This window comes from Hypanus sabinus, chromosome 15 (genome assembly GCF_030144855.1).
Source record: "Hypanus sabinus isolate sHypSab1 chromosome 15, sHypSab1.hap1, whole genome shotgun sequence".
Lineage (NCBI taxonomy): Eukaryota > Metazoa > Chordata > Chondrichthyes > Myliobatiformes > Dasyatidae > Hypanus > Hypanus sabinus.
In genome coordinates this window covers 56,979,617-56,993,347 of record NC_082720.1, presented here as the reverse complement: position 1 = coordinate 56,993,347, position 13,731 = coordinate 56,979,617, and the positions used below count along the sequence as shown (strand labels likewise).

At 41.5% G+C, this 13,731-nt stretch overlaps 2 protein-coding genes across 2 annotated transcripts in view; both read right to left on the bottom strand.

Moving 5' to 3' along the window:
• LOC132405245 (protocadherin gamma-A10-like) overlaps nucleotides 1–13,731 on the bottom strand; it is a 278,617-nt gene that overhangs the window by 242,517 nt on the left and 22,369 nt on the right. The gene's annotated exons all lie outside the window — the stretch shown is intronic.
• Nucleotides 3,093–5,570, bottom strand: LOC132405721 (protocadherin alpha-C2-like). The gene has a single exon (XM_059990757.1). The coding sequence runs from the start codon at nucleotides 5,568–5,570 to the stop codon at nucleotides 3,093–3,095; it is 2,478 nt and encodes an 825-aa protein (XP_059846740.1).

Sequence of the window (13,731 nt, the reverse complement as noted above, 5' to 3'; positions counted from 1 at the left end):
GAGACGAGGAGGAATTTCTTTAGGTAGAGAGTGGTGAATCTGTGGGATTCATTGTCACAGGCAGCTATGGAGGCTGTCAACATGTATAATTAAGTCAGAGGGTGATAGATTTTTGATTAGTCAGAGCATAAAGGGATACGTGGAGAAAGCAGGTGACTGGGGCTGAGAGGGAAATGGATCAGACACGATGAAATGGCAGAGCAAACTCCAATGTGCACAATGACCTAATTTTGCTCCTACATCTTTTGGTCTTATGGTCTTATAACTCTTTATAACTACAGGCGATCCTTGTGAATATTTCATGCACTCTTTCCTGCTGAATGACATCTTTCTTATATCTGGGCGACCAGAATTATAGTATTACTGTGGTTTCCCAAACAACTTATATTTTCATGAAACAGATGGCACAACTTCTGTTTTTCAGTGCCCTGATTGACAAAGGTAATGATGCTAAATGCCTTCTTCACCATCCTGATGAGAATGGTCTCTTTTGAGGACCTGTTCTGTGTTCCAAGTGCTCTTCACAACTCCATCATGCACCAATTCCGTCCCGCCCTGCTTAAGCTTATCAAGTTTATCTTGTCTGAATAAAACTCCTTCTGACAAATGTTTGCCCACTTCCTGGGTTTACATGGATCCTATTGTAAATAATAAGACATGTAGATGACAGGCAATGATAAAACATGGATTGTTCCATTTTTGATTTTATGAAGCACATTGACATCAATTAATTGCAATTCAAAGCTGCCAAGCACAAATATGTGGGGTAATTGATAAGTTTGTGGCCTAAGGTAGAAGGAGTCAATTTTAGAAAGCCTAGCACATTTATTTTTCAACATAGTCCCCCCCTACATTTACACACTTAGTCCAGCATATAGATGTTGGACCTCCAGGAAGTGTCCACAGCAGGGCTGATAGATAAGTTTGTGGCCTATGGTAGCAACAGATGAGTTATACAGATCTCCTTACATGCACATGCAGCAGAACTCTTCGAGTGATTATGCAGAAAGTTTGAAGACAATCACTCATCAGTTAATAACTCATCAGGGGTGATTGATACGTTCGTGGCCCAAGGTAGGATAAGATGAGTTATTAACTTCAAACTTCTCGGTAATCACTCAAAGAATTGACCTGCATGTGCATGTAACAAGAGCAGTATAACTCATCTCCTGCTACCCTAGTCCACGGATCTATCACCCCTTACTTTCCTTTACCCAAACCGTGGAAACTTGAGGGTAAAATACAAATATGCAGAATAAAACATAGGAAAACCCTAATAACAGATGAAATATGAGCAAAATAGGTCACTCAGCCCTACAAACCTTTTCTGATATTTGGTATAGTCATGGTTGATCTGTCCCAATCCCCACTTCCTCCTCTGTGCCAGTCAAATCTATTTCCCTTTTATGTACTCAAAAAGCTCCAGAATCCATAGCTTTGAATTTTCTTGGGAAAAAAATCCAGGAATTTCTGGAAAATGTTTGACACCAGGTGCCTAGTGTTATTCCACAAATGATTGTGTTGGGACCTCTTCATTTTACATGACATGTCAATGATTTGGATGATGGAATTGATGGGTTTGTTGCAAGCTCTGAAGATGATATGAAGACAGGTGGAGGGCCAGGCAATTTTGAGGAAGTAGAGAGGCTATACATGGATAGGAATATTAGGAGAATGACCACATATGTGGTAGATAGTAGACAGTGCCTGGAAGTGTATGGTCATGTACTTTGGTAGAGTTGAAGGTTTCACCGTTTTCTAAATGGAGAGAAAGGACAATAACTGAGGCACAGCAGGACTTGTGAGTCCTTGTGCTGGATTCTTGTAGGGTTAATTTTTTGTCTGAGTCTGTGGTGAGGAAGGCAAATGCAAGGATAGTATTCATTTCAAGAGCACTAGAAATATAAAAGCAAGGATGTAATGTTGAGACTTTATAAAGCACTGGTGAGGGTCATTTGTAGTACTGTATTGTGAGTAGTTTTGAGCTTATCTTAGAAAAGATGTGCTGAAACTGGAGGGGTTTCAAAGGAGGTTCACGGAGATAACTGAAGGATTAAATTGCTTGCCATATCAAGAGCGTTTGATGGCTCTGGTTCTGTATTCACTGGAATTCAGAAGTATGAGGAGAGACCTCATTGAAATCTGTCCAATATTGAAAGGCCTTGATAGAGTGGATATGGAGACAATGCTTTATATGGTGGGAGAGTCAAAGACCAGAGGACCTTGCCTCAGAATAGTGGTCCATACTTTTAGAATGGAGATGAGAAGAAACTTCTTTAGCTAGAGCATGGTGAATCTGTGGAAATCTTTGACACGTGCAGCTTTGGAGGCCAAGTATTTATGTACATTTAAGGCATAGGTTCTTGATTGGTCAGGGCATGAAGGGATACGTGGAGAAGCAGAGTCTGCAGCTAAGAAGGAAAATTGGATCAACCATGATGAAATGGCGGAGCAGACTCGATGGGGCAAGTGACCAAATTCTGCTCCTATGTCTTATAGAGATGGTATCTTATATTTGCTATGTTTCACAGATATCCTTTTCTACACCTTACAAAGTCAACTGATCACTCCTCGTTACCCCCCTTTCAAGTCAAAGTTGAATTCCTAGTTCAGTTTATTTTCATTCTACTGTGCACAAATGTGCCGCCAACCTGAACAAAGTTCCTCTGGACAAAAGTGCACCACGCTGTACATGTAACGCACACATAACCCAGAAGATAATATAATCACGAGAAAATTAACAAATAATAAGGTGCATTTACGATGCAGGTTAGAAAGTAGATAGTATAACGCTACTAGTTCTTCATGCGTGATGAGACCTGGGTGGTGGCAGGGAGTTCAGCAGTCTTATGACACGGGGATAAAGCTTTATCTTATTCTAATAGTACTTATCATAATGCTGCGGTACCTCCTGTCTGCAGGTTGGGGGTCAGAGAGATTGTTGGACGGATGGGAGGAATCGCTGGCAATGCAAATAGCCCTGCGTACGCAGTGTTCTTGACAATTATCGTTGATTCGTTTTCCCCCAATAGCGGCGAATGGTGTATCAGAACTGAGAAAAATTTGCAATCTCCCGCAAGTTATTTCACGCATTAGTGGGTATATCGCTGGCTTGAGTCCTTATTAATTTCACTCACCTCTTTGGAAGTTCGAGGGCTTCGTTTCGTCCGCTGATTATAATCTGATAAAAATATCTCGGCGTTCTTTATATCGCTTCTGCGCGCCATAGAACTGGAAGGGGAATGAAAGAAGCAGGCGTTTCTTTCCTGTTCAGTTGCTGGGCGAACTTGATAGCAGTGTGTTCCAGACAGTGATCCATTTGCACTTACTTCCAAAACCCGAGGAGCTGACTTTAATTGAACATCGGTGTCGATTTGAAAACGTGCTTTAGATTTTGGTGCATGGTTCGAAATCTCACGTCCAAGGTAGTGGTCATTCAAGGAATAATTATGACCGCTTTCATCGCTGTTGAGGCATATACTTGTAACAAGGAAAATGATTATTAACAGAAGGATGAACGACGTTGACCCTAACGATATAATGATGTACATGGCCAAATTGGAGGAATGCTCAATGTTTTCAGACAGATTATGAAATTCTGAAGTAATCTCAGCATTGCTATCTACTAATAGCACTGTGATTGTGGCAGTGCTAGATAGGGACGGGTGCCCATTGTCTTTTACCAAGACCACACAGACCTGAGTAGTAGAGTCACGGCTGTCAATGAAGCGTTTCGTTTTGATTTCTCCCGAATTTATAATAAAAAGACTCATATCAGTCGCGTGGATCAAATAGTAAGAGAGTCTTGCATTCTGTCCAGAATCTGCATCCGTTGCAACCACTTTTGTCACAAGGTACCCTGGATACGCAGACCGAGGCACAGTTTCATTTTCTGTCCGAGTAGACTCGATTACTGGAGAATTGTCGTTTTGGTCGAGTATGACAACATTTACCATAACACTACTGCTGAGGGAGGGGACTCCAGCATCTCGAGCTTGTACGTGGATTTGAAAGTTTTTAAACTGTTCGTAATCAAAGGAACGCTGCGAGAAAATTATACCATTTGCTGAATTAATGGATACAATAGATGTGGCCGGCAATCCTTGAGTTTGACTCTCCATAATCGAATAAGAAACATCTGAATTTTGACCGCGATCTGAATCAAAGGCGGTCACGGAGCAGATTGATGCTCCTGGTGTGTTATTTTCCATTACGTATGCTGTGTTTGATGACGTCAGGAAATGTGGAGCATTGTCATTAATGTCAGAAATCTCCAGCGGTATGACTTTATTAACCGAGAGCTGAGGAGAACCAGCATCGAAGCAAGTAACGTTAATTTTGTACTGGGGAACAGTTTCTCTGTCCAACTGACCGGAAGTGACAATCAGATAAGTGTTCTTGAAAGCTGATTTGAGCTCGAACGGGAGATGTTTCGGAATGAGACAATGAGTGTTGCCGTTCGCTCCAGATTCGGGGTCGGTTACGCTAAGCACAGCAATCATTGTTCCAGTTGTGGCGTTTTCAGGTAACGCTTCAAGCACAGACATCAACGCTATCTCCGGTTGGATGTCATTCACATCCTGAATCTCCACAATAACTTTACAATATACAGGTAAAAAAGTAGGGCTTTTGTCTCTAGCTACTATGCTCACCTCGTACACATTGCTTTCCTCATAATCCAGCACCCCTTTAACCCTGATCTCTCCTGTAAGCTGCTCAACGCTAAACAGTTCACGTACTCTCTGAGGAGTGGAGCTGCTGAAAGAATAGATTATATCAGCATTTGTACCTTCGTCCAAATCCGTAGCGTTCAGCTTAATAACTAATGTGTTGATGATTTCATTTTCAATCACTTTCACTCGGTAAACTGGCTTATCAAATACAGGCACGTTGTCGTTGACATCAAGCACGGTGACAATAATTCGGACGGTACCTGATCGCTCAGGAATTCCACCATCCAGGGCAGTGAGAACTAAGTTATGAGTCACCTGCTTTTCTCTGTCCAAGTAATTATTAAGTAAGAGATATACAGTTTTCGTTCCATCGCTGACGTTCTGAACGTCCAACTTGAAGTGGTCATTCGGACTGAGCACATAAGCGCGAATAGAATTTGTACCCACATCGAGATCTTGCGCACTCTGAAGCGGTAGGCGAATACCCGGAGGCGTTGACTCAACAATCTCCAGCCGCACCTCACTTTGCGGAAAAGTGGGAGAATTATCATTGATATCTTGTATTTCAACCTCAGCACGGTACAAATTCAAAGGGTTTTCTATGACAACCTCGACATTTTGAGAACAAGTCAGACTTTGACTGCACAGCTGCTCCCTGTCAATCTTGTCATTAACAAATAAAACGCCATCGTCTGAATTTACTTCGAAATACCGCTTCTTTGTTGCTGTCATGATCCGGAATTTGCGCCGGGACAATTCACTTACTTCCAATCCAACATCCTTCGCGATATTACCGACAAACGCGCCTTTTTCTAATTCTTCTGGAATCGAGTAATGAATCTGGCCAGATACGAATTCCCAGGCATGAAGCAGTACAGCTACAAACCACGTTTGCATTATCTGTGTGAAAATGTCCTTTCATTGATAGTGTTGTCTAAATGCATACAGGAGATAACGCTCGAGCCACCTGTCTCGGTGAAAACTCCGAATGAAAACGATGTAAAAAATATCACAACCTCCTCCAGCAGTATATCTTTCCGCAACGAGGAATAAAGATGGCTGAGAGACGACTGCAATCTGGGTGACTGGTTTCCCCGTCTTCCTTCCTCCCTGTGTATACACTGCTGGAGGAGGTTGATGGATCTCACTTCATTTTTCATCTCCTTATTGGTAGATAGCGACACAAAGAGTCTAATCCAAAAACTACAGATAACACTTCTTAAAGACATAACGCATATCAGTGAAATGCAAACAATGTATAGTGAATCTGGTCTGGTAGCAACGCCTTTGACATAAATCCAAACTTGGGCAACCCCCAAAATACATGATCTAATACGCTAATACGAAATCAGCTGTACTATAACTTCTTTTCCGAAACTTTATATTCTATTCTATGAAGAGAAATCACACATTTTCCGATAACGTGGATGACACTCATTAATCTGGCCGCACAGTTTTAAAGAAGTTTGTTTAATGCTTGTTACAAGGCTAAGAAAGAGGAAAAAGCGGACATCTTACATCAAAACAAAGGAATGTGGAAAATACTCAGCACTGGTAAACATATCAAAGAAAAAAAAACAGAGTTAACGCCTGAGTATTGTTGAACATTGAGTAGAAAACGGAATCTGGATAAAAGGTCATCTACTTGAAACGTTAATCGTGTTTCTGTCTCCACCTGCTGAGAAGTTGCAGCATATCCCCCTTTTATTTGCATGAAATACATAGGCATACTGCGTTAGACTAACGATGATCCTAGTTTTTCTTTCAGTGTTATGTGTGTTGCTTCATGATCCTGCAGGTCGTAGTTTATTAGTTTGAAAGTTACTTCCGACCATGGATTTGTCCTTGTTGAGACAATAGCACCATTATTTAAGTAACCAGCGCGTTAGATGTTCTCATAGGCACACGATTATCTGCAGGAATTCCAAACAACACACAAATGTTGGAGGAACTGAGCAGGCCAGGCAGCATCTTTTAAAAAGAACAAACAATCGACGTTTCGGGACGAGACCCTTCATCAGGACTGGAAAAAAGAGGGATGAGAAGTCAGTGCAAGAAGATGGGAAGAGGGGTGGAAGAGGTACAAGGTGGTAGATGATAGGTGAGACGGGGTGGGGAGGGTATTGACATCGGTTGGGAAGCTGAATGGTGCAAAAGATAAAGGGCTGGAGAAGGAAGAATCTGATCGGAGAGGATAGAAGACCACAGAAGAAAAGGAAGAAGTGAGGAGCACCAGAGGAAGGTGATGCGCGAGTAAAGTTATCGGGTGAGAGAGGGAAATGGGAATGGGGAATAGCGATGGGGAGGAGCAACTACCGGGATTGAGAAATCGATGTTCATGCCGTCAGGTTGGGAATATAAGGTGTTGTTCCTCCAACTTCAGTGACCTCATCTCTGCAGTAAATGAGGCCTTGGACTGAATGTCGGAATGGGATGGGAATAGGAATTGAATCGAATGGCTACCGGGAAATCACGCTTTTTCTGGCGGACTGCAAGTGCTTACCGATATAATAAAGTAGGACACACCGGGAGCACTGGCCCCAACGTAGATGACTCCCATCAGACTCACGGGTGAAGTGTCGCCTCACCTGGACGGACTACTTGGAGCCTGAATGGTAGTGAGCTAGTTGCTGTAGGTACAGATGTGGCACTTGTTCCACTTGCAAGGATAAGTACCAGGAGGTACTACCTTTACCAGATATTCTACTTTTCCGAGATATTACCCGAAGGAGAGCTCGGGAACTATGCGTTAAGTATGAAAAAGGCCTTAAGCAGTCACTCAGCTTTCCCCTTACACTGTGAAACGACAAAGTTGAGACTGAATCTACAAAATATAGCATATTTTTCTTCCTAGATCATTTAGCATATTATTTTCATCAATGTTTCCCGATTCGAGAGTAATGAGATTTAGTACGTTGTAACTCCTCAGTCAAAATTCAAACTAATATTTGCAGTACCCAGCACTTCAAGCATCTGCAATATCTGTTATGTTTATAATATCCATTGTTGTCTCTTGCGCGCAGTTCCATACCACGTAGTAGCAGCAACTGCACTAGCGCCATCCAAGTGCTCAGCTCCATCCTATGTACATACACACTACGATCCTATAATACTGCAACCACGTTACTTGTACGTCCCTGCAGGTACATTTCCCCGTGGTGGAGATCACGGCGCCGGAGTACTCATTTCATAGAAAAAAGAAATTAAGCCCTTCTGTTGCATAATTATGAAATGAGTTTTATAAAATGTTTTATAACTTCAGAAGCTAATAGAAAGAAAAATAACACAGGAGCCTGAATATATTTTATCTATTACGTTTTTCTTTTCCTTATTTTAGTAAGGCGCCCACATCTGACGTGACGCCGTAATGACCTGTCATTCAGGTACTTCTTACCTATAACCCACAATGAATTACTTAAACATACTATAGATACACACAAACACACACACACACACACACACACACACTCTCGTGTGTGTATATATATTCATGCACACATTATACTATATAATGCAACTACTACATAGGCATACAGAGCATGGTAAATTTTATTTTGTCCCAGTTAGTCCTCTTTGGAGAATTTCTTATGCTTGTAAGAAATCCTGACAAGGAGGTCACTCTGGTTGGCTGTTGTCATTGTGGCTGTGAAACAATCTTAGGTTCTGAGGCCTTCTCCTTCTGGTTGTAAAACTTTACTCTGAGATTGCAGGAAGTGGTTCTATCATTTCTGGACACCTTAATTCTCTAACAATTGACTTTGTTCTCCTTATCAGATCGCTACCCTTGTCTCCAGATGACATCAGATGCAATCTAATTGTGTAAGAGACAGACAAACAGACATACATACTTTATTGATCCCGAGGGAAATTGGGTTTCGTCACAGCCGCACCAACCAAGAATAGTGTAGAAATATAGCAATATAAAACCATAAACAATTAAATAACAATAAGTTAATCATGCCAAGTGGAAATAAGTCCAGGACCAGCCTATTGGCTCAGGGTGTTTGACACTCCAAGGGAGGAGTTGTAAATTCTGATGGCCACAGGCAGGAATGACTTCGTATGATGCTTAGTGTTACATCTTGGTGGAATGAGTCTCTGGCTGAATGTACTCCTGTGCCTAACCAGTACATTAAGGAGTGGATGGGAGTCATTGTCCAAGATGGCATGCAACTTGGAGAGTGGTCCAGTTGTTTCCTTAATCTCTTCATGTATCAGCTTTTGATAATCTCCGTTATCCCATCAGGACTGTTTTATCAGGAGTGAAAAAAATGGAACTGCTTATTTGAGGAAAACTCTCCAAAATGAACTTCCTGTTTGGCCTGCATCCTTCTTTTGAGAATGGGTTTGTGGCGATCCAAACGTGAAAGCAAGGGAGAACCCAAGAACAGCAAAGCTGGTGAGTCCTGCTGACATTGCATTCAATGCGCTATTTAGATTCCAGACAAACTTTTCAACCAAGCTCTTTGTAGCTGAGCAGTATTGATTTAATTCCCTTACTGGCTTAATGTTGACCGCAGATCCTGACAGACTCATCCTTCTTGGCTACTGGAACCACTAGATTTGTACATGGACTCCACTCTACCTGTAAATAATTCTTTCAGCCGCCATTCGATCCACCTCAAATTTTGCTTTGTCACCGATGGTCTAAGGAACAAGGCGGGATTTGTAAAATGTGGCATTTTCATTTAACACTGTTTTTTCCAGTGATACGTTTGAGTTTTCCAATGCCATCTATGTGCACTGCTGTGGCATCGCTCAGTGCTTTTCTGAATTCGCTTTCACCTGACTCTGTTGCAGATGACGCAGAATGCAAACGGTGGATGGATCGCAAATCAAGTTGTAGTTGTTACATCCCTAGATGCTGGTCCTCCAGTTTGTAACACATACAAGCCCAATGTGGCTTGTTGGTTGTTGTGTTTTATTGTTACCAATGTCATGCCACTGTAGTTATCCTTTCTCCAGTGTAAGTTGAGGAGCAATGCCTTCTATTTCATTTGGCTAGACTCAGACCTTAACATCGATTTTCTAACTGAAGGTAACAAATCCCTTCTGTTTCACACTCTCGTCTGTTTTCACCCATTCTGGTGGCCTGTTGATCCTTCTCGTTTCTCTCCCCGCTCTTATGAACTCACTCTGGTTCCACAACTCAATCCATTTATTCCAGAATCCACCATCCTTTCCAACGAGATTCGTTCTCTCCAGCACATTACTTCTTTCATCCATCACCTCCCAGCTGCATATATTATTCCTTTTCACCCCTGCTTCAACATGCACTAACCTTCCCCACTTAGGTGCTAAATTAAAGGGCAGGGCCTCCGGTGTTGTGACCTCGGGAGTGCTACCCTTAAGACCATAAGACCAATAGACATAGGAGCACAATTGGGCCATTTAGCGCAACAAGTATGCTCAGCATTCAATCATGGCTAATTGTTTTTTGTTCTCCTCCTCAAACCCACATCTCGGCCTTCTCTCCGTAACTTTTGGTGTCATGTCCAATCAAGAACCTTTCAACCTCTGCCTTAAATAGACCCAACGACCTGGCCTCCACAGCTGCATGTGGCAACAAATTCCATAAATTCATCACCCTTTGGCTAAAGAAATTTCTCTGCATCTCTATTTCAAAAGGGTGCCCTCTATCCTGAGGATGTGCCCTCTTTTCCTAGGCTTTCTCACTATGGGAAACATCCTTTTCTCATCTACTCTGTCTAGGTCTTTCAACGTTCGAAAGATTTCAATGAGATCCTCCCCCCACCCCCCCCCCCCTTCTGAATTCCAGCGGATACAGACCCAGAGCGATCAAACTTTCCTCATATGATAACTGTTTCATCGCTGGAATCATCCTTGCAAACCTCCTCTGGAATCTCTGCAATGTCAGCACATCTTTTCTAAGATGAGGGCCCCAAACTCTTCACAATATTCAGGGCAAGGCCTCACCAGTGCCTTATAAAGCCTCAGCATCACATCCATTCTAAAGCTCCTGAAATGAATGCTGACATGGCATTTGCCTTCCTCACCACTGACTCATCCTTCAAGTTAACCTTTTAGGTGTTCTGCACAAGGATGCCTAAATCTATTTGCATCTCAGATTTTTGGATTTTCTCCCCATTTAGCAAATAGTCCACACATTTATTTCTACTACCAAAGTGTATGACCACTCATTTTCCAACATTGTATTTTATTTGCCACTTTTTTGCCCATTCTCATTCTTTGTCTATGTTCTTCTGCATTCTACCTGTTTCCTCAACACTACCAGTTCCACTGCCAATCATCATATCATTTGTAAACTTGGCAACAAAAACATTTATTCCATAATCTAAATCAGAATCAGAATCAGATTTATTATCACTGGCATGTGACGTGTAATTTGTTAACTTAGCAGCAGCAGTTCAATGCAATACAGCAGAGAGTGAAAAAAATAACAACAAATAAAATAAAACAATAATAAATAAACAAGTAAATCAATTACGTATATTGAATAGATTATTTTAAAATGTGCTAAAACAGAACTATTGTATATTTTAAAAAGTGAGGTAGTGTCCAAAGCTTCATATTCCATTCAGGAATCAGATGGCAGAGGGGAAAAAGCTGTTTCTGAATCACAGAGTGTGTGCTTTTTCATTTATATACAGCATAAAAAAGAAGTGGTTCCAACACTGACCCCTGCAGAACAGCACTAGTCACTGACAACCAACGAGAAAAGGATCCTTTTATTCTGGCTCACTGCCTCCTACCAATCAGTCAATACTCTAACCATGTTAATAACTTTCCTGTAATACCCTGGGCTCTTAACTATGTAAGCAGCCTCATGTATGACCCTTGGTCAAAAACCCTCTGAAAGTCCAAATATACAGCATCAACAGCATCCTTGTTATCTATCATACTTGTAATTTCCTCAAAGAATTTCAACAGGTTTGTCAGGCAGGATTTTCCCTGAAGCATTTCATGCTGACTTTGTACTATCTTTTCATGTGTCATCAAGTACTCCATCATCTCATTCTTAACAATTGACTCTAATCCACCTTATTCTGAATGCTATGTGCATTTAAATAAAACAATCATAGAACCATAGAAACTTACAGCACAAAAGCAGGCCTTTTGGCACTTCTTGGCTGTGCTGAACCATTTTTCTGTCTAGTCCCACTGACCTGCACCTAGACCATAACCCTCCATACCCGTCTCATCCATGTATCTGTCCAAGTTTTTCTTAAATGTAAAAAGTAAGCCTGTATTCACCACTTCAACTGGCAGCTCATTCCACACTCCTACTACTCTCTGTGTGAAGAAGCTCCCTCTAATGTTCCCTTAAACTTTACCCTTTTCACCCTTAACCCATGTATTCTGTTTTTTTTTCTCCTCTAGCCTCAGTGGAAAAAGCCTGCTTGCATTCGCTCTATGTGTACCCATCATAATTTTATACACCTCTATCAAATCTCCCTCATTCTTCTCACTCCAGGGAATAAAGTCTTAACCTATTCAACCTTTCTCTATAACTCAGTTTCTCAAGACCCGGCAACATCCTTGTAAACCTTCTCTTCACTCTTTCAAACTTATTAATATCCTTCCTGTAATTAGGTGACCAAAACTGCACACAATTCTCAAAATTCCACATCACCTATGTCTTATACAACCTCACCATAACATTTCAACTCTTATACTCAATTCTTTGGTTTATAAAGGCCAATGTGCCAAAAGCTCTCTTTATGACCCTATCTACTTGTGACACCACTTTTAGGGAATTATGCATCTACATTCCTAGATCCCTCTGTTCTACTATACTCCTCAATGTCCTACCATTTACCTTGTATGTTCTACCTTGGTTTTTTCTTCACCCTTTTGATTTTTTGCCCTTTTGAAGCCTGTGCCACATGCTAGTGATGCCAGAACTAGGAAGATTATACAGGTTAATATGTGGTTAAGGAGTTGGTGTAGGAGGGAGTTGATGTGATTTTTGGATCATTGGCCAATGTTCCGTGGAAGGTAGGACCTGTATAGAGGTGTGTCTTGCACCTGAATTGGAGAGGTACTGATATCCTAGCCGGAGGGTTGTTAATGCTGCATGGTGGGGTTTAAACCAGAGTTGCAGCGGTACGGGAACCAGTGTGCCAGTTCAGTTAGTGAGGAGGCTGTGGACCAGATGTTTGTAAGGCCTCAGATAAAGTTAGGAATGAAAAGGATGTGCACGGTGCAACTGGTGTCCTAAGCTGCGTATATTTCAATGTGAGTAGTATCGCAAGAAAGTCAGATAATAGTGCTGAAGATGAGGTAGCTGGTTAACAAATGGAGGTCATGTGTAATGAGGAGGGACGGTCAACAAGATGAGTTGCAAAGTAAATGGCGGACAAAGTCGAAACAGTGAATACAGGACTGAATGTCTTGTATTTGAATGCGCTGATTATATGGAATAAGGAAGATGAACTTGCAGCATTGTTTCAGATCGGTAAGGATGATGTTGTAGGCATCACTGAGTAATGGCTGAATGATTATAGCTTGGAGATTAATGTCCAAGAACATAGGTTGCATCAAAAGCACAGGCAGGAAGGTGAAGGGAGGGGCACTGCTCTGTTGATAAAACATGGAATCAATCATTAGAAAGAGGTGACACAGAGTTAGAAGGCGTTGAATCATTGTGGATAGAGCTAAAGGTCTGCAAGGGGAAAAGAGCTGATGAGAGCTGCATCCAGACCCTCTGATAGTATAAGGGTGTGGCCTACAAATTATAACAGGAGATAGAAAATACATGCGAAAAGAGCAATATTACAATATTCATGGGGGGCTTCAATCTGCTGGTAGATAGCGTGGTTAACAATCGACACAAAACCATCATAAAAGCCAAAGAAATGGCATATAATAGAGCAAACATTTCTTGTGAAGAGGATTAGGAAAGCATCAGAAAGCAACATAAAAAGTCATTAAGAAGGTAAAGATGGAACGCGAAAGCAAGCCTGTCAATAATATTAAAGAGGATACCAAACATTTCTTCTGATGCATAAAGTATAAAAGAGAGGTGAGAGTGGATATTGGACCGCTGGAGGTACTTAGAGGCTGATGATTAAAA

Coding starts and splice junctions, on each gene's coding strand:
- LOC132405721 (XM_059990757.1), bottom strand. CDS start 5,570: ATGCAAACGTGGTTTGTAGCTGTACTGCTTCATGCCTGGGAATTCGTA.